The sequence below is a fragment of the Nyctereutes procyonoides genome, unplaced genomic scaffold (assembly GCF_905146905.1).
Source record: "Nyctereutes procyonoides isolate TBG_1078 unplaced genomic scaffold, NYPRO_anot_genome, whole genome shotgun sequence".
Lineage (NCBI taxonomy): Eukaryota > Metazoa > Chordata > Mammalia > Carnivora > Canidae > Nyctereutes > Nyctereutes procyonoides.
Genome location: NW_026575020.1, coordinates 48,538,797 through 48,557,509, shown reverse-complemented (window position 1 = coordinate 48,557,509; position 18,713 = coordinate 48,538,797). Strand labels below are relative to the sequence as shown.

The following is an 18,713-nucleotide window of genomic DNA, read 5'->3' as shown; positions in this document are numbered from 1 at the left end:
ATATTGAGAAGTTTTGTTTTTGCCACACTAACTGGTATTAGCCTTGGTGGTATTCTGACACTTGACCAGAAAGATATTTCAATATGTCTTTCCAGCTCACTGTCTTTATATTGCTCACATTGTGTGAAGAGCATCTCTATAGTCTACATCCACACTTCTCTTAACTTTAAAATTTCTTTCCTCAACTTGTCCAAAAGTTTTTTTCATCCTTGTGGGACATCCTCTCTGTCACAATCCACCTATCTCAAAAGGTTTTTGTACAGATTAAGTGCCTAATATGATACATTCATTCATGCATGTAAAACACTCATCAAATAGAAATACTTAACAAAGTTCCCAAGAGGTTCCTTGCCAGTGTTAGGCGCTGGAAACAGTGCAAATAGGAAAAGCATAGTTCCTGCCTCACGGCATTTACCATCTAGCACAGAGGACAGATATGAAATCTTTGCACGTCATGAGTGCAGCAAGGAAGCACAGAGTCCCTTAAACGGACCTGGGGTGTTAGGTAAGAATTTTTTGAATTGTGAGCTCTAAACGACTGAGGAGGACCAAAGGACTGCCTGCTTTTCCCATTAATTACTTATTATATACCTGAGAGCTAATGTCTCATATTTGAACAATTTGCATTAAATGCCATTTTATTACAGGTGAGCAACAAAGAAAAAGAAGTTATGTGTTTCATTATGAAGATTTTATTACGGTATCATTTTCTAGAAAAGTCACTAATATTTGAAGAATATTCTCACTGTATTTTCTTAAATTTTATCCTCTGTTCCAAGGAAGAAAAGCCCATTCACTTGGACTCCTTGAGATCTCAAATCTATTCCTACCCTAAATCTTAATTTTACACACACCTCAATCTTCACAAATATCCCCACAACTACATATAACTGCTATGTGGAAATTATCCATGCACCTAACTCTCTTCCCTATTTACCTAAAACACCAGTTAGAAATCCAAGTCTGTACAGTCTAGGTAACGAGTGATTATGCTGCCAGATGTAGGGATAGTCTTCACTTCTACAAAGATGCAGTCTCTCTCCTCTTTTTGAGTCTTATAATCCCTCTTCATCTATCTACCTTTTCTTTCCCCTTGTGATATAATGTAAAAATGTGAAAAGAAATACTTCTTTTACCTCTCAACCCTCCTTAAAAGGGAAGAAAGATCATACTCAACAAGAGATGCAATTGATCTCCAACTCAGTGTCAAAAATGAGCAGCAAATAGTGAAGGCATGCTGCATTAGAGGAGTAGCCAAGTATTACTTGGCTCCAATGTATGGCTGTCTTTTGGAGAGACAGGTGCGTCTCCAGTTTTTTAAATTGTCCAGAAAACTAGGTATTTATATGAAATTCCCCGTTTTTAAGTTTGAATAACTCATTCAAAAATCTTTGAAGATACTACATAAGTCAAACAAAAATCTATTCACATGATTCATTCAGTCTAAGACCACAAGTTTCCAACTTCTGCTCAGCTCCAAGACATGGGAAACTACTTTAGTTCACCTTTGTACTGTAAACTCCATATTCATTACCTAGAAAGGAATACAGCTTTTAGTTGGACACTCAAGAAATGTTTTGGCAAACACCTAATGGATTTTGCAGGAAAACTAAGAATTGCGTTTTTCTTCATATGCAAACCACAATCCCTTTATACCTCCATTTACCAGCTATAAGGCTAACAAAAATTCCATGATAGCACTTCTTCTATTTTTAAATCTCCCGACTGCAAAAAAAAATACATATCTAACACCACCTGCTATTAACTTATCTATTCATTTCTCTTTAATCTTCTGAAAGCATCCTTAATTCTACCTACCACTTCTTCCTTTTTGCCTCTCCATTTTGTTGCCCCTTGCTAGTAAAAAAATTTTATGGACTGAATCTCTTGCATTGTGTTCATCTGCGCTTTTCCATCATAATACCTGAGGTCTCAAAAACATATAACCAGGCTACATCAACCATGAAGGCATTTCAAATTACTAATAACATTTCTCTGATTAAGGGAGAAACAAAAAAATTATACCAAAAAAGAGAGACTATACTGTTAACCAAATCAAATTCCAAAAAAGTAAAATTAGCAAGATAATTAGCAAGATAAGGTGATAAGGAGTGAAGCATGAAGTATGGGTCATTTCAATTGCCACTGTCCAACATTTTAACATTTCAGAAAACAATACCAAAGGTAAAATTCAAAATTTGATAAAAGCCCAATGTAAACCTATCCCTCCTAAAGGCCAAAAATTATACTATGACAATAATAAACTTTTTGTGTATTTGGAAAACTTAGAAGTTTATTTTTATTTCCACTAAAAGTCCTATTTAAGTTAGGACTTTAGTGACAAAGTACAGTTGAACGGAGTTTATCGTTACATTCATTATTTTATTAAATCAAAACAAATATTGTTCAATGAGGGGAAAAGAAAAAATTCAAGTATAAGCTTCAAGATGAATATGCAGGATGTTACATTTTGTTGAAGTCATTAGTAATGTTCTTAATTCATGCTTGTCATGAAGGAAAACAGAGAATTAAGTTATTTAAAGATACTGAGGCACTACCTTTCAAGTAATGGGATATATATATATACATATATATTTAATAGATACCCACAAAGTGGCTAAAACTGTAACACAATCTTGAATATGTAGTAAATGTTAAAGCAAAACTGTTATTTTACTTACCTCACATCCCTTCACAGCCCTCAACTTTAATAAAATTATAAAGTAAATCAACTACTTACCATAAAACACACACATACACACACACACACACACACGAAAAAACAATGTATGAACCAGTTCTGAAAACAGGCTAAATTACAAATCATATCTGAATCCCATTTTGATAGCATACCTGTGTCCATCAGTTGGCGACTGCACCAAAGAGTAACCTTCTCCAGAAGAAAGCTTCCATGATTCATTTAATTTGTGTTCACTTGTCCCCAGCTCACCCATTACCCAGTCTGGTAATCCTTCTGGGCTTGAACCTTTTGCTCGTGCTGGATTTGGTTCATCAAAATAGATGGACTGATTTTTAAAAATTAGAAAAATTATTCTTTCAGAATGTACTATAATGAAATAAAGATTTCCATCAAGTTTCAAGTCTGGTAACAACCTTTCAAATAGTCAATGTAAATTCAATTACATAAAAAATGAATAATGAATTATGAAATATTAAAACACATAAAATGGATACCATTATACATTTTATTTATGCTTCGCTGTAGAAGAAATCTGATAAGTGATAGAAATTATATAACAGGTGAATCTGGTGATTATTTGTATTATAAAAAAATAAAGCTTTATAAAAGGATAAAGACCACAATGATTTCACTTATATGTGGAATTTAAAAAACAAAACAAATGAACAAAGAAAAAAGAAACAAATAAACAAAAAACAACAAACAAACAATCCCTTAACTATAGAGAACAAACCAGTGACTATCATAGAGGAGGTAGGTGAAGGGATGGGAGAAATAGGTAAAGGGGATTAAAAGTACACTAATTATGATGAGCATGGAATAATGCATAGAACTGCTGAATCACCATGCTGTACACCTGAAACTAATATAATGCTGTATGTTAACTACACTGGAATTAAAATTTAAAATAATAATAAAACACATGTAGGAGTGATATGTCTGAAAAGTTATAGCACAAAGAATGGGAGAAGGAAATCTTATAAGCTTCTTCCATAATTCATAAATTAGTAAAATACTTTTGAAGGTAAACTGCCATAAATTAAAGATGCAATTTGTATGCCCTAAGGCAACTACTAAGAAGGAAAGATATAGCTAATAAAAATAGTGAAGATGAAATGGAGTACTAGAAATTCCCAATTAAAAAAAAAGATAAATGAAAAGTTCCTTTTAAATTATGTGCTCTATTTCTTTCTGTGATCATGAATTACTCTGCACACACACAATCAATGGGCAGAAAACCACAATCTATAAAAATCAGAAACAAAAATTAGGAATCCATTGATAAAATAAACGAGGAGCAACAGGTAGAGACCAGGAATTTAGTTCTGACCACACCATAAACTAGAAAATCCCAGGCGGTCCCCCGGCCTTCTTATTTGTGAAATAAAGCCTTTCCTATGATTCTGTGAAATGAATATGAATGGGAAAACATGATGCAACACATCCATCTATCAACGTCTGAATGGTTTCGGACAATGTTCTACCTTTAGTCCTTAAAGAAGAATGGCAGGAGCTTAATAATTGCTTTTCAAGTGAGGAGGACTTCCTGACACACTTCTGAAGAAAACTCTGCATTAACTGGATACTTGGGCACCAATTCTCCAAATTCTACCCAAAGAATCTTCAAGAGGGGTGTACTCTAGGGAGAGGTTGACACATGACCCTCTCTATTCCAAGTCAGACAGGCACAGCAGTTTTATGAGACCCTCATTGCAATGTTCAATTGAATATCAAAGTCAAGTCACTACTGCCTCCAACACTACTGATCTGAAGCAAAATACAAAGTTCTACTTTAACATTCAACTGGAAACACCATTACAACTTTCAGCATCTCTGCCTTGGACAACAGAATTATCATCTAGGGTACAGTATGCCTCTTGACTGCATTTTGGTTTAGGTTAACCAAAGTAAACTTATAAAATCAGCTTTAAAAAAAATACATAAATATCCTAATAGCAACTACCAATACTGAGTACCCCAGTCAGATTTCTCAAGTATTCAAACACCACACGAACTAAGGCATATTTCATGGTTACAAGGATCAAGACAGTGACAATTCACCAATGAAACATTATTATATCTGCCTTTGTAACAGCTGATTTTGATAGTGAAATTAGGTGAAGTATAAACTCCAACCTACTATCATCATTTTATTAGAGTAGAAAGGAATTTTATTTTTTTTAATTTTTTTTTAGAAAGGAATTTTAGATCCAACCTCTCATGAATTTTTAAATAATGTATCTGAAAGAAGTTAATAAACCAGAATTTACTGGTAGACATAAATTATACTTAATGTTATTAAGTATATTTGTTATTAAACTTCATTCAGTGAAAACTAGTGGGAAATTAAGGCTCAATATAAAAAATTTTATTTCAGTTTTTCAGAAATACTGTACAATACTGTGGAATGGGCAAATCAATAAGCACAGTGCTCTTAAGGCCAATATCTGATTTTTATTCAAAGTGGGAAAAAGTGAATTACGAAGAATAAAAACAGTTTTACCTCATATATTACCTAGGACTTAATAATATAACTATTCCCAATTGGGATGATGAATTGACATTTTTAAAGGAATGAAACTAAGACATTTTTTGGTCTACGATACCTACCATGTAGGAAGGCAATGTTTTCAGTGTCCCTGGTTCAGGCCGGTGTGTAAAGGGCCCTTCGAGCACTCCTCGCTTCAGCATGTGCAATAACAGTTTTGCATACAGGTTCCGGTTCTTCCGGCCCACTATTCCTGCACCTGTTCCTGAAGGCTCACACAGTTTCCTGATCCAAAGTGCACACCTCTGCCGTTCTAGAAATAGGTAAGAACTGTTAGAAACTTGATTTTTCAGAAAATAAACAGTAAAGACCTGTAAAACACCTGCTTTGGTCTAGAGCAAGAGCTAGCAAACTTTGTAAAGTGCCAGACAGTGATCATTCTAGGCTTTGCAGGCTACCTGGTCTCCGACACAACTACTCAACTCTGCCACCCTAACGTGAAAGCAGCCACACACCACATGTAATCAAATAGTCATCAGCATCTTCTAGTAAAACTTTACAGAAAAGGTTTGGCCCTGGGAGGCTATAGTTCACCAACCCCTGGTCTATAGTTTAACTTTTTCAGTTAACTAGTGATCAGGCAAGACAAATGCAAAGAATTATTTTCTCAAAAATAAAACCTCTGGATCACTATTGAATAAATGTCTGAATAAAATTTTACTATAAAAACATCTCTAAGATAATTTTAGCTGTGTTGAAAAATCTTTCTATAATTCTAACTACACAAAGCAGAGATGAAATGCAATCTTATTTAAGCTTTTAAACTTAACCTAAAATTAGATCTCAAATGTTTTACTTATTAAAGCTGATAAATTTCAGATTTGTAGTTGATTAATTTAGGGTTTTCTTTTAGCCTAAAAATAATTGAGGGCTATTAACCTGTAATTTAGCAAAATAATTATCCCTCTAAAGACTACCTTAAAAATACAGCACAGTTTAATCCACATATAATGACCTATTGACTACTTTATCTGACCACGACACAGAATTCTAGGCCTCATGAAAACTATTTTGACATTAATCTTTTATCAATCTAACTCAATTTGAGGATTATATATCTAACATAAATCATAAGTCTGCTTTAATCTCTTAGTTTCTAAAGGTCATATTCATTTATTGTTTTACCTACAAAAATCGCTAGGACTGGATTTACCACTTTGCTCATACCAGATTTATCACTACAAGTACGAGGGCTAACCTTTAAAGAACTATTGTATTTTTAGCTTTGAAAATTATATAATCGCAAAGCAAAGTTCATGAAATATTGGGTGTACTTTGAGAAAAAAAATGTGAAACAGATAAAGTTAAGAAAACACTTTTTCAAACTATGTATTTTCTATATGCCTTGCAGCAAATCTATATAATACCCTAAGGGCCAGAATGTGGTACAATTTAGCTCATGAAAAGAATTCATTACTTAAAATATTGAGGAGAGCCATTATTAGAAGTAGAATTTAGCTGTAAGAAGATATAAATTATTATCATTGTTCAGGCTCTTGACTGGAATGGGAGTTCTGGAGCATTCATTACAAATTAATGAATTAAACAAAAGGGCAGAATATATCAATACTGACAATGAGTCATGAACCAAAGATTACAATTAATCCGATTCTATGTACCTAACATTCACTTTAAAAGAAGATGAAATATGAGAATAGTTTTATTACAAATACATTTATAATAGAAGACTTTAATGCAAATTTGTCCTAATCAGCAGATCTAAGACAAAAGATAAAGGTAGTGAATATCAGAAGAGAACACAGTATAGATATCATTAAATAGAAATACAATTAATCAAATAATATACAAACAATACAAATCATGAATGAGCCACAGGATGTGAAATATGCATCTTTGAAGACTAGCAGAGGGACAAAGAGGAGGTTACAGTCTGATGAGGCAAGAGAAGAGGGTAGGAAAAGAAGCTTGGAAGGAAGAGCATGCCAAGCCATCCTGCGAGAAAAGGCTGCAGCCCTGCAACAATGGGTGGCCACAAAATGCGTAACTGATACACTATACCCTCTTCTCCCCAGGGTAGCTACCTGGAACAAATATCTAATATTGAGTTGCTGCCTTATTTTGAATATGGAGTTCACTTAGAGACCTTAGGGAAATAGGGAACTTGGACAAAACTTAGATAAAAGCCAGAGTTTCTTGGCCCTACTCCCCACTACTAAATCAGATTTACCTTCACATCCTACTACAGTTTAGAGAATCATCCTGGCCCCCTAAACTCACTCCAAGTATTCTCTGATGCCTTAAATTATCTGACAAGTCTTTGACTTGATACAAAGACCCTCATCCCATAATTAGAGAAAACAGGCCAGGAATTGCAGACAAGACAGCAACAAAAACTCATTCACAATTGATTTCATTCAGTCAACCAATAAGCATATGAGAGCAATAGATATTTTTCTGCTTTGATAAATAAAATTGTCAGAAAAAAAGATAGACAGTAGGCTCCTATAAGAGGAAGCATTTCAGGGAGAAAAAAGATGCAGGAAGAAACAGTGGATCTCTAGAGATCCACAGGCTTTAAGCTCATGATGTCTGACAATGGTATCATAGGAAGATCTTTCCACAGTTTACTAGGGTATTATCACTAAATTTCTACCAACCGCTGAATAGCTCAAAGCAAACAATTCTACATCAGCTTAAGATGAAACTGTGATTAAAGAAATTTAGCTTTTTGGGATGCCTGGGTGGCTCAATCAGTTGAGCATCCAACTCTTGATTTCAACTCAGGTCATGATCTCAGGATTGTGAGACTGAGCCTTGTGTCTGGTTGTGGGTTCAGTGGGAAGTCTTGAGATTCTCTCTCTCCCTCTCCCCCTCCCACCACACACAAACACACACACACACACACACACACACACGCATGCCTTTTCTCTCTAAAATAAATAAATCTTTAACTTAAATAAATAAATTTAGCTTTCCTTTTCTTTTTTTTTTTTTTTTTGTTTAAAGATGTTATTTATTTATTCATGAGAGAGACAGAGAGAGGCAGAGACACAGGTAGAGAAAGAAGCAGGCTCCTCACAAGGAGCCCGATGTGGGACTCGATTCCATGACCAGGATCATGCCCTGAACCTAAGGCAGATGCTCAACTACTGAGCCACTCAGGTGTCCCTTAGCTTTCTTTTCATTGTGATAGTTCATTGGTTTGAAAAAGTAATAAAAAGAAAAAAATTATTCTTAAGAATCTAGTTTACAATCATAATCTTACCTGACCTATGGGATAATTTTAGAACAAAGGGCTTCATATCTACCACAAAGTGATCAAATTCTGCGTCCAGCTTCTCCCATTTTTCTTCTTCACTTCCTATTTCCATAATTCAGCCTATAAAAGATTTAAAATGAAAATATTAAGATCTGTCTGCTGATAACTACACAACTCTAATGAAAGAGATCAAGAAAAACTCATTAGAGCTAAATAGTGTTAAATATCTCCAAACTAATCTATAGATACAATTCTAGTCAAAATTCCAGCAGTATTCTTTGTAGACAAGCTGGTTTTGAAATTTACATAAAAATGTAAAAGAACTAGAATAGCAAAAACAATTCTGAAAAAAGAACAAAGTTACTGGAGAATTCAATTACCTTATCTTAAGATGTGCTATCAAGCTATGTAATCAAGACAATGTGGTATTGGTGAGAGGATAAGACACACAGACTCATGGAGCAGACTAGAGTTCAGAAATTGATGCAAGTATGGACAGCTGGTATTTGACAAAGGTTCAATTCATGGAGAAATGATAGGTTTTACAAAAAAGACACTGTAACAATTGGACATCCATATGGAAAATAAATAAATAAACGTCAACCTAAACCTTATAGTGTATGCAAAAATCAACTCAAAATAAATCATAGACGTAAGTATATAATGTAAAACTATAATTCACTTAGAAGAAAAGATAGGAGAGAATCTCTATGACCTTGGATTAGACAGGATTTCTCAGGTATGACACCAAAAGTACTCCCCATTAAAGAAATATTATTATATTGAACTTCACCAAAATAAAAAAAAATGCTCTGCAAAGGACTCCATTAAGGGATTGAAAAGATAAGCCACAGACTGGGAGGAAATATTTGTAAGACATATATCTCATAAAGGATTTATATCAAGAACCTATAAAGAACTCTCAAAATTCAACCATAAGAAAACAACCAAAAAAATACATAGCCAAAAAAAAAGTCCCTTTGCCAAAGAAAATACAAATAAGAACTAAACACATGAAAAGATGCTCAATGTCATTAATCATTAGAGAACTCCAAATTATAATCACAAGATCTCAGTACATACCTATTAGGACAGCTAAAATTAAAAAACCAAATAAGCAATACCAAATGCTGATGGGAACACAGAACCACAGAACTCTCATGAACTGCTGGCAGGAATGCAAAATGGCGCAGCCACCTTGAAAAACAATTAAGCAGTTTCTTCCACAGTCCAACAACATACCCTTATTATATGATCCAGAAATCCCACTCTTAGGTATTTACTCTAGTGAAACAAAGTCTAAAATGATGCAAAAAAAGACCTGAATTTAAGACCAGTAGCCGCTTTTTTCTTGGTTAATCACCAAACACAGGAAATGTCCCTCACCTGGGGAACAGATAAACAAACTCTGGTGTATGCACACAATGAAGGAGTGCTCCGCAAGAGAAAACAATGAACTGACATACATGGCAGGGATAAACTCTAAATGTATTTCGCTGAGTTGTGGAAACCATTCTCAAAGGGCTATACTGTACAAATCCATTTGTATGACATTCTAGAAAAGGCAAACAGTATGAGTACAGAGAACAGATCAGTGGTCCACAGCGGTCAGCAGGTGGGGGAAGAAGAATCTGAACACAAAGCAGAGGCATGGGGAAAGCAGCTGGGGTGCTGGAAATTATTCTGCATACTGTTTTTATAGCAGGTTATAAGACCCTATTCTATGTACGTGTAAAAGTTCATCAAATTGTATACCAAAAAGTGATTTTTTAACTGTATGTAAATCCAAAATTTTTAATTCCCCTCAAAAAACTAAAAAGATTAGTCCTTGCATTTCTTCGTAATAAGCAAGAAACACACTACCTATAAGAAAGTGAATCCCCAAAATCAGTAGGTTTTGACAAAATTCCTTAAGTTAAAAATATCCACACTCAACATGTTCCCTTAAATTAAGAAAGGTCTTGGAGGGATATGGACTACCTCTACACTACGCAGAGTCCCCAATTTGTCATTTATTCATTTACAAATTACAGGTTGGAAAAAAATTTGTCCTGCCTCATAAGCTGTCTCCACAGACTGCCCTCCCCCTGCTAAACCAGCTTCTAATACTGACCACAGTGTCCTCCCTCTTACTACCAACAATCTCCTTCTAGAAAGGTCTTTCTACCTGTCTCTGCAAGTAAACCATAGCTCTTGCCAGTCGCCATGACTTCCCTCCCACTTGCTAGACGTGAACCCATTCCCTCTCAGAAACATGGTACCCACTCTCTGGGGTCTTTCAGCCTCCTCTTGGCCTCGGCCAGGAAGGAAACCAGTGACTGCAAACCATCCTGCCACTCCCCAGCTACTGCTCTTCCAACCTCAACCCAGAACTCTTGTCTTAGGAGGCCCTCAACATCTGACCAGACCTCATTCTCCCCATTCCCATCACCGTTACCTTCCCAAATCCCTTTTATCTGATCATAGCCTTCATCCTCTTAAACTCTCTCTCATCCTCTGCTTCTCTCAGCAAGCCTGAACTCCTCCCATGCCCTCCTTCACCCCTTCACTAAGGGTCTGCTGGAGAAAAATGGCATTGCCTGTAGTCAGCTTCCCACCTTACCCGAAACCTCGGATGTCTTTCACTATTTCCTCCTCCAAGAAGCAGCTTTTGAGCTTTTATCAGACATCTTAGAGCCCCTCAAACTGTTCCTGCCTTCCCTCACTCTCAATTTTAAAAAATCCCTGGGTGGCTTGGCGGTTTCGCGTCTGCCTTTGGCCCAGGGCGCAGTCCTGGGGTCCCGGGATCAAGTCCCGCGATGGGCTCCCGGAGTGGAGCCTGCTTCTCCCTCTGCCTGTGTCTCTGCCTCTCTCTCTATGTCTATCATAAATAAATAAAAATAAATCTTTAAAAAAAAAAAAAACTTACCCCCTCTTCATGGGAAAAATAAGAGTCAAGTGGTGACACCTCAAAATACCCTTCCCTACACCTCTGAACTTTCCTCTAGGAGAATAGAACACCTCCTTGCCTCCTTTGCGTCGGTATCCTTTTTTTTTTTTTTAAAGGTTTTATTTATTTAAGTTAAGAGACTTCAGGATCGTGCCCTGGGCCAAAGGCAGGCGCTAAACCGCTGAGCCACCCAGGGACTCCCTGCTTCTGTATCCTAAGCGCTAACTCTCCTCTCTAGTGCCATTATTTCTATCACCTATCAGTTACCTCCTCACAGGTTCACACTTTCCATCCCCTCTGCCTCCAGCCCCTCCACAGGTTCCATCCTCTAATTCCCCTCAAGCCAGTAAGTCAATAAGTACTCAGAAATGTCTCCAAACCTGCCTGTGTCTCTCTTCTTGCTGCCCCTGTGTCAGAGAGAGCCTTTCCCACTACTCCCCAGCCCTCCTGAAACAGCCGGCCTCCCCTCTGTCTGCTTTTCCTACTCTAGCCACTGGTACCAGAATAAGTTCTCTAAGTGCAAAGCTAAGTATATCCCTCTCTAAACAAAAATCTCTCTTGACTACCTACTATAAGATACTATCTAAAGCCAAAGTTAGGCCTACAAGTGAACCCATCTCTCCCCTCTCCCTATATCCATGCTGTCCAACATGTCCAACTGCCAAGGGCCACTTCCCAGCCAATGACCTCCGTGCCATTCTTGCCACACTCCAAGCCTTTACACGACCCCACATCCTCTCCTCAAGCAGTTCCCTCTGCCTATAGTCAGGTAAATACAGCTTAAACGGCACTTCAGAGAAAAGCCTGCCCAGTTTGGTCAAGACTCTTAAGTTCCATTCTCAGTGTGCACTGCTCACATCTGTGGGGCAGCATTCACTATGCTAATTCTTTGTACATATCTGTATATTATTTACATGCCTTCCACCATCTGTGAGATGTTCCTAGAAGGCAGGGCCCATGACTCACACATCTTAGACGTATCTGGTACTTTACGTGGCACGTTATTAGAAGCTAAAGAACTCGTACAAAGAACAAATGCTAACAAAAGGGGAAAATGTCCCACTTTAACAAGACTAATAATGTTTAGAAGATTTTAAGTACCAAACAGATCTTCAAGAATAGAAATATTATATGGCCTTAATTCGATTTACCAAACCGGGCCATCCTACCTTCTGCATCACAATAGAAGAATCATATTGTCAAATTTAAGACTTGATTAAAGGAAATGTTATTTAGGGCAGCCCAGGTGGCTCAGCGGTTTAGTGCCCCCTTCAGCCCAGGGCGTGATCCTGGAGACCCGGGATGGAGTCCCACGTCCAGCTCCCTACATGGAGCCTGCTAACTCCCTCTGCCTCTCTCTCTCTCTCTCCCTATGTCTCTCATGAATAAATATATAAAATCTTTAAAAAAAAAAGTAAATGTTATTTAAATGCATTTTCTGATTGGTTAGTTGGCTTGGGGGTGTTTGGTTGGTTGTTTTGCCTTCCTACAATAACTAACTGCATTCCTATATAATTACACCTGTTATGTACTTGGTAACAGAAGACTATGATACCACTACAGGATATTAGATCATAAAGCTGAAAAGCAACTATTCAAATGGATGAACAGACAACTGGAAACTCCCAAACTCAGAATTTTAAGCACAGCTCTAGCCTAGGAGTATATTCCCAGGCTTAAACAGCACATCCTGCCCATCTATTCATTCACCTAAGAGCATCAATAGATAAAACTAAAGCAAAAAGATTTCTAATGATCACTAATTCACAATAAATCCCTTGACACACGCAAGAAAGGTTAACATTTAATGTTAGAGAAAAATAAAACTCAATAAAGACTCCCCCAAAGTCATGAAATTAAGCACAAAGCTCAGATTAAAATTCTGAAATCCCATGCTCTCAGATCCATTATACCCGACCTCTTGGCTATTAACATATACGTCAGCAATATCTCCAATAAAGACATACTTTGAAAAGTAGAAAGGCAATTGGAATTGCTATCAGAACTTACAATACTGGAGTACAGTTTTTTAAAACACAATAAAGGGTCCATGTGACATTGGGTAAACGCTAAAAATCTGCATCTCTTTATCCCTTATTTATTCTCCAAAAAAAATTAAGAAATGCAAAAAGGGAAAAAATTGAGGTACCATTTCAAACCTTCAAAGAACTCTTGCTACACAAATTACATCTTATAAACAAACTGTATCTACTAAGTTCCAACTAATCAAAAAGTTTTAGGACTACCTAAAGCTGTATGTTTGCCTTAGGCATGTGCCTATACTAGTCACATAAATTCCTTCACAAGCAAAAAGAGAAGTCAACTGGGTGACTCTTGCTTATAATCTAGATTTGATCATGTCTTTCATTCAACTCACTGGCATTATCTTTAAAAAACAAAACAAAACAAAACTGGGCAGCCTGGGTGGCTCAGCGGTTTAGCGCCGCCTTCAGCCCAGGGTGTGATCCTGGAGAACCAGGATCAAGTCCCTCATCAGGCTCCCTGCATGGAGCCTGCGTCTCTGCTTCTGTGTGTGTGTGTGTGTGTGTGTGTGTGTGTGTGTGTGTGTCTGTCTGTCTCATGAATAAATAGAAAAAAAAAACAAGGGATCCCTGGATGGCGCAGCGGTTTAGCGCCTGCCTTTGGCCCAGGGCGCGATCCTGGAGACCCGGGATCGAATCCCACATCGGGCTCCCGGTGTATGGAGCCTGCTTCTCCCTCTGCCTGTGTCTCTGCCTCTCTCTCTCTCACTGTGTGCCTATCATAAATAAATAAAACAAACAAAAAATATAAAAAAAAAAGAAAGAAAAAAAAAAACAAATTATACGTGGACACCTATCAAATGGGCTTAGACCTCCTCAAAGTGCTTAGTTGCCCTAGGAGTCAGCAAAGTAGAAGCAAGCCTCAATGATCGTAAGGCCTTGGAAGAAAAGCAGCCACGCTGCCGAACGAAGGATACGCATCTCTCACGCCCTCCGTCCAACACGATAAACATATTCCTGAAAGCTGCAAAAAAAAAAAATAAATCAATTTTGTAGGAGTCATTCCAGAAAACTCGAAATGCGTCCCCTCGGTAAATCAGCAAGTTTTGCAGGTGCACGTGATGTTCGGACAGTCAGCAGAGGGAGTGACTGGGGCTTGCTTTCCCTGATGGTGCCAGGAGCGTGCTGTGCGCTTTGCAAACGCGTCCCGGGCGTCATCATCACCCTGGGAGGACGGGCACTGTTTCATGCCCATTTCCCAGAGGGGGAAGCCGAGGCTCAGCGGGGTTAAGGAGCTGCTGCTGCCCGGGAGTCAGCCCCACGCGAAGTGGCAGCTGGGCCTCGATACTGCGCAGATGCTCCTGCCATTCCGCTCGCCTCTTCTACCTTATCTTTACGCCCACGTCTAAAGAACAAAGGGTAAGACGGCCACGCGAGGAGGAGGATGAAAGCTGTGGGTCTGGACTTGCGTGGTCGTCCTGAAGCGTGGGGCTCGGAGCACGCCGGGCCAGGCCTTCCCGAGCGCGGGGGCGCCCAGCCCGCCCTGGGAGGAGCTGAGCTGCCCCGCGGGAGCGGGAGCGGGAAACAGGGGAGCGGGAGGCAGGGGAGCGGGGGCGGGGGGGGGTGCGAGCCCCCGAGGCCGCGGCCGCCTCCCTGCCCCCGCGGCCGGACCCCGGGACCCCGTCCTGAGGACCAGCTCCAGCCGCTTGGAAAACTTTGCCCGGAACTCTCCCAGCCTGGATTTCCCTCCGCAAGTGGAAGCGGGGCCGTCGGCTCGCAGCCCTCCCCCCCCCTCCCCCGTCCCCCCTCCCCTCCCCCCCTCCCCGCCTCCATCCCCGAGCCGCGCGCGCGCCCCACAGGCCTGGCGAACGGGCCCGGGGCCTGCGAAGCGACGCCCCTCCTCGAACGCGCCCCCGGTCCCCCGCGCAAAATTCCACTCGAGAACCCGGGGGGGCAGGGGGGGGCAGGGGGGGCGGGGGAATTCGGGAAATCGAGAACCTGACGCCCCTACGTGCAAGCTTTCCGGACGACCGCCGCCGCCGCCGCCGCCGCCGCCGAGAAACGGTTTCAAATCCTTGCGGGCCGCCGCCGCCGCCGCCGCCGCCGCCGCCGCCCAGGCAGCCCGGGGGCGGGGACTTCCGCGCTCGCATTCCCCGCCCCCTTTTCCCACCCCTCCGGTCGCGGCCGGCGCGCGCGGCGCCGTTGCCAGGGCGACGCTCCCGGCCCTCCGGAGGCGGGACTTCCGGCCCTCCGGAGGCGGGACTTCCGTCCCCGTGTCCTCGCGCTGCCGGTCGCGGGGAGCGTTGCCATGGCGACGCTCCGGGTCGTCGCGCCGCCTTCCAGGACGGCGGGGCTGCTTGACGACGGTACGTGGGCGGGGGGTCCCAGGCGGAGGTTCCCGGGGTAACCGGAGCGCGGGGTGCGCGCTGCTGCCCTGGGGCATCTCGCTGGTGACCGCGTTAGGGGTCGTGGAGGAGGAACAGGTGCAGGGTAAGGAAGACGGGATCGCTGGAGGCTGTTCACAAGAACGGGTGCGCCTTTGGACAGACGTCGTCGAGTCTGCAGAAGTGAGAGTTTACTGCCTGGTAGCTCAACACCCAGAGGTGACTGAGGTCGGATTTAACGGGAAGCATGCACATTAGTTTGCTTTTTTCTTTTTTCTTTTTCTTTTTTTTTTTTTTGCATTCAGAACTATCCGAGGTTTGGAGAAACTGGACCCCCCCAAATCCTGTCTGAAGATGCTGAAATAAAATAAAAGGTTTTGTGGTTGCCAATTCTGTGTTAGAATAGCAAGATCAAAAAAAACAAACAAAACCGTAATAGCAAGATCAAGTGGAAAACGTAATTTTGCTACTCCCAGGAAGTCTCAACCACCCCAATGGCAGTTCCCATGTCTGCGTTGCTCTGTTGTGGCTTTCTTTGGTCTTCTATTCCATTTCTGGAAAAGCTCTGAAGTATATTTATTTAAATGGAAGGGCAGAAACAACATTTAAATTGTAAAAACACTGACTTAAATGAAATTCCGTTTACCACTGTTTTTCATCTAATTTCACAACAGGAATCCTTCTGCAGTACCTCTGCAATGCACTCAGCGTGATGCCAAGTCTAACATAAGCACAGCTTGACGCAGCTTTTCAGCTTTCCATAAAGAAAATAGAAGATTCATTCGTTTGTAACTAGTTACTTTCAAGCTTCCAAAGGGAAGTCGTATTCTCTCCAAGGTGCTTTTTCAAACCCACCCCACCGGAAATAAGCACCAACAGTTCTTCATTGTTTCCATGACAAATTATGAAGGCTAAAAGAAGGTAATGAGATGAAACGCTCTTAGAAATTAGCCTTCCAAAGCATATTTGAACATGTTTATAGCTAAAGAATGATCATTAATCCGGATCATTTGCACTAAGATTCAGGGATGCAAAACCCATGCAAGCAATTAATTGCAGGAATTTGACCCCTCAGTGAAGATCTTCAAAATATATAACCACATTAAATGGAGAACATGAAATGAATTTTCAACATTTGATGTCTAAGTAAGCATAAGCAAAAAAAAAAAAGTGGAAGATGAAAAAAAGATCAAGGGAAAAAATATAACAAAGTCAGGTTCATCTGAGAGGAAATAACTGCAGCGAAAAACATGGTTACAAATAAAAATAAGTAAAAAACTTAAGAAAGTAAACTTCCTAAACTATTTTCTCTAAATGAGTATTAAGAGTATTAAGTAGAGAACTAATTAATTACTTACTCAAGTAAGTAAGAATATATGAAAATCTCCCTTTCCACTTTTAAAAACTAGAAGACTGGGATCCCTGGGTGGTGCAGCGGTTTAGCGCCTGCCTTTGACCCAGGGCGCGATCCTGGAGACCCAGGATTGAACCCCACGTCCGGCTCTCGGTGCATGGAGCCTGCTTCTCCCTCTGCCTATGTCTCTGCCTCTCTCTCTCTCTCTCTGTGACTATCATAAATAAATAAATAAATAAATAAATAAATAAATAAATAAATAAATAAATACTAGAAGACTGTCATTTTTTCATTTAAAAAAGTTTATACGGGGGCACCTGGATGGCTCAGTGGGTGAGCATCTATCTGCCTTTGGCTCAGGTCATGATCCCTGGGTCCTGGGATGAAGTCCTGCATCGGGCTCCCCACAGGGAGCTTGTTTCCCCCTCTGCCTATGTCTCTGTTTCTCTGTGTCTCTCATGAATAAATAAAATCTTTTTAAATAAATAAAAATAAAAAAGTATAGACAGTTGACCCTTGAACAAAATGGGTTGGAATTGTATGAGTCCACTTATACACCAATTTTTTCCCATAAATACAGTAGTATAGTCCTGTTATTTTCTTTCCCCTTCCTCTTTTTTTTTTTCAGATGGGGGGAGTTAAAGTTTTTTTTTTTTAAGATTTTATTTTTTATTTATTCATGAGAGACACAGAGCGAGAGAGAGAGAGAGAGAGAGAGGCAGAGACACAGGCAGAGGGAGAAGCAGGCCCCATGCAGGGAGCCCGATGTGGGACTCATCCCGGGTCTCCAGGATCACACCCCGGCCTGCAGGCAGCACTAAACCGCTGCACCACCAGGGTTTCCCTTCCTTATGATTTTCTTTTCTCTGGCTTACTTTATTGTAAGAATACAGTATATGACAGTATAACATACAAAATATGTGTTAATCGACTCTTTTGTCAGTGAGGCTTCCAGTCAACAGTTGGCCATCAAGTAAAGTTTTGGGAGAGTCAAAAATCATACATACAATCAACTGTTCAGGGGTTCAGCCACCCTAATCCCCATGTTGTTCAAGGGCCAAATGTATGTAAACATACATACACATATTTACGCAAACAAAAATATTGTTATGCGGGGAGGTTTTAATTGTTATTTATGTTATAAATATGTAGCTGGGATACCAGTTTGAGACTGAGCTGTGTTCACTTTAGGATTCAAGCCTATACATCATGTTGAGAGGTCTGGTGGAAAATGTAAAGAATCTCCTTACATGAGAACCAAGGAACCCCTAGGAAATAACTCATCCTACGAGATGGTGAGCAGATCTGGTTCAATGATGATACAAACATTGAAGGGGAAGGCAGTTCTCTATAAAGCATAGTGCTAGCCATAGAATGGCTTCCAGTTCTCCTCCTCTTGTAAAAAAAAAAAAAAAAAATGATTCCTAATCTTTAGAGGTAAGGAATGTCCAAAAATCTTAAAAACTTATAACCCTCCTCCCTTACTCCTCCACCATCAAATGCTCACATGCCCCAAAATGTGCATACCAATCAAAGGGTTTCCAAAATTTCTGAAGCTCATCCATACAGCTTAGGTTAAGAACGCCTGTGTGTGG

The 18,713-nt window shown here is 39.9% G+C and overlaps 1 protein-coding gene across 6 annotated transcripts in view; it reads right to left on the bottom strand.

Annotated features, from left to right (window-relative positions):
* The window catches only part of CEP112 (centrosomal protein 112), a 400,471-nt gene extending 384,981 nt beyond the window's left edge, over positions 1-15,490 (bottom strand). The window contains exons 1-5 of one of the 6 annotated variants that reach the window (XM_055323903.1): positions 15,392-15,488; positions 14,234-14,404; positions 8,476-8,589; positions 5,312-5,502; positions 2,854-3,026 (exon numbers count right to left, since the gene is read on the bottom strand). In XM_055323903.1, the coding sequence (XP_055179878.1) occupies positions 2,854-3,026; positions 5,312-5,502; positions 8,476-8,581 (470 nt within the window). In that variant the 5' untranslated portion in view covers positions 8,582-8,589; positions 14,234-14,404; positions 15,392-15,488. Of the gene's footprint in view, positions 1-2,853; positions 3,027-5,311; positions 5,503-8,475; positions 8,590-14,233; positions 15,147-15,378 lie in introns of those variants that run through there. The other 5 variants (XM_055323886.1, XM_055323913.1, XM_055323922.1 and 2 more) reach the window with 5 other exon arrangements.
* Positions 15,491-18,713: the final 3,223 nt, after the last annotated feature.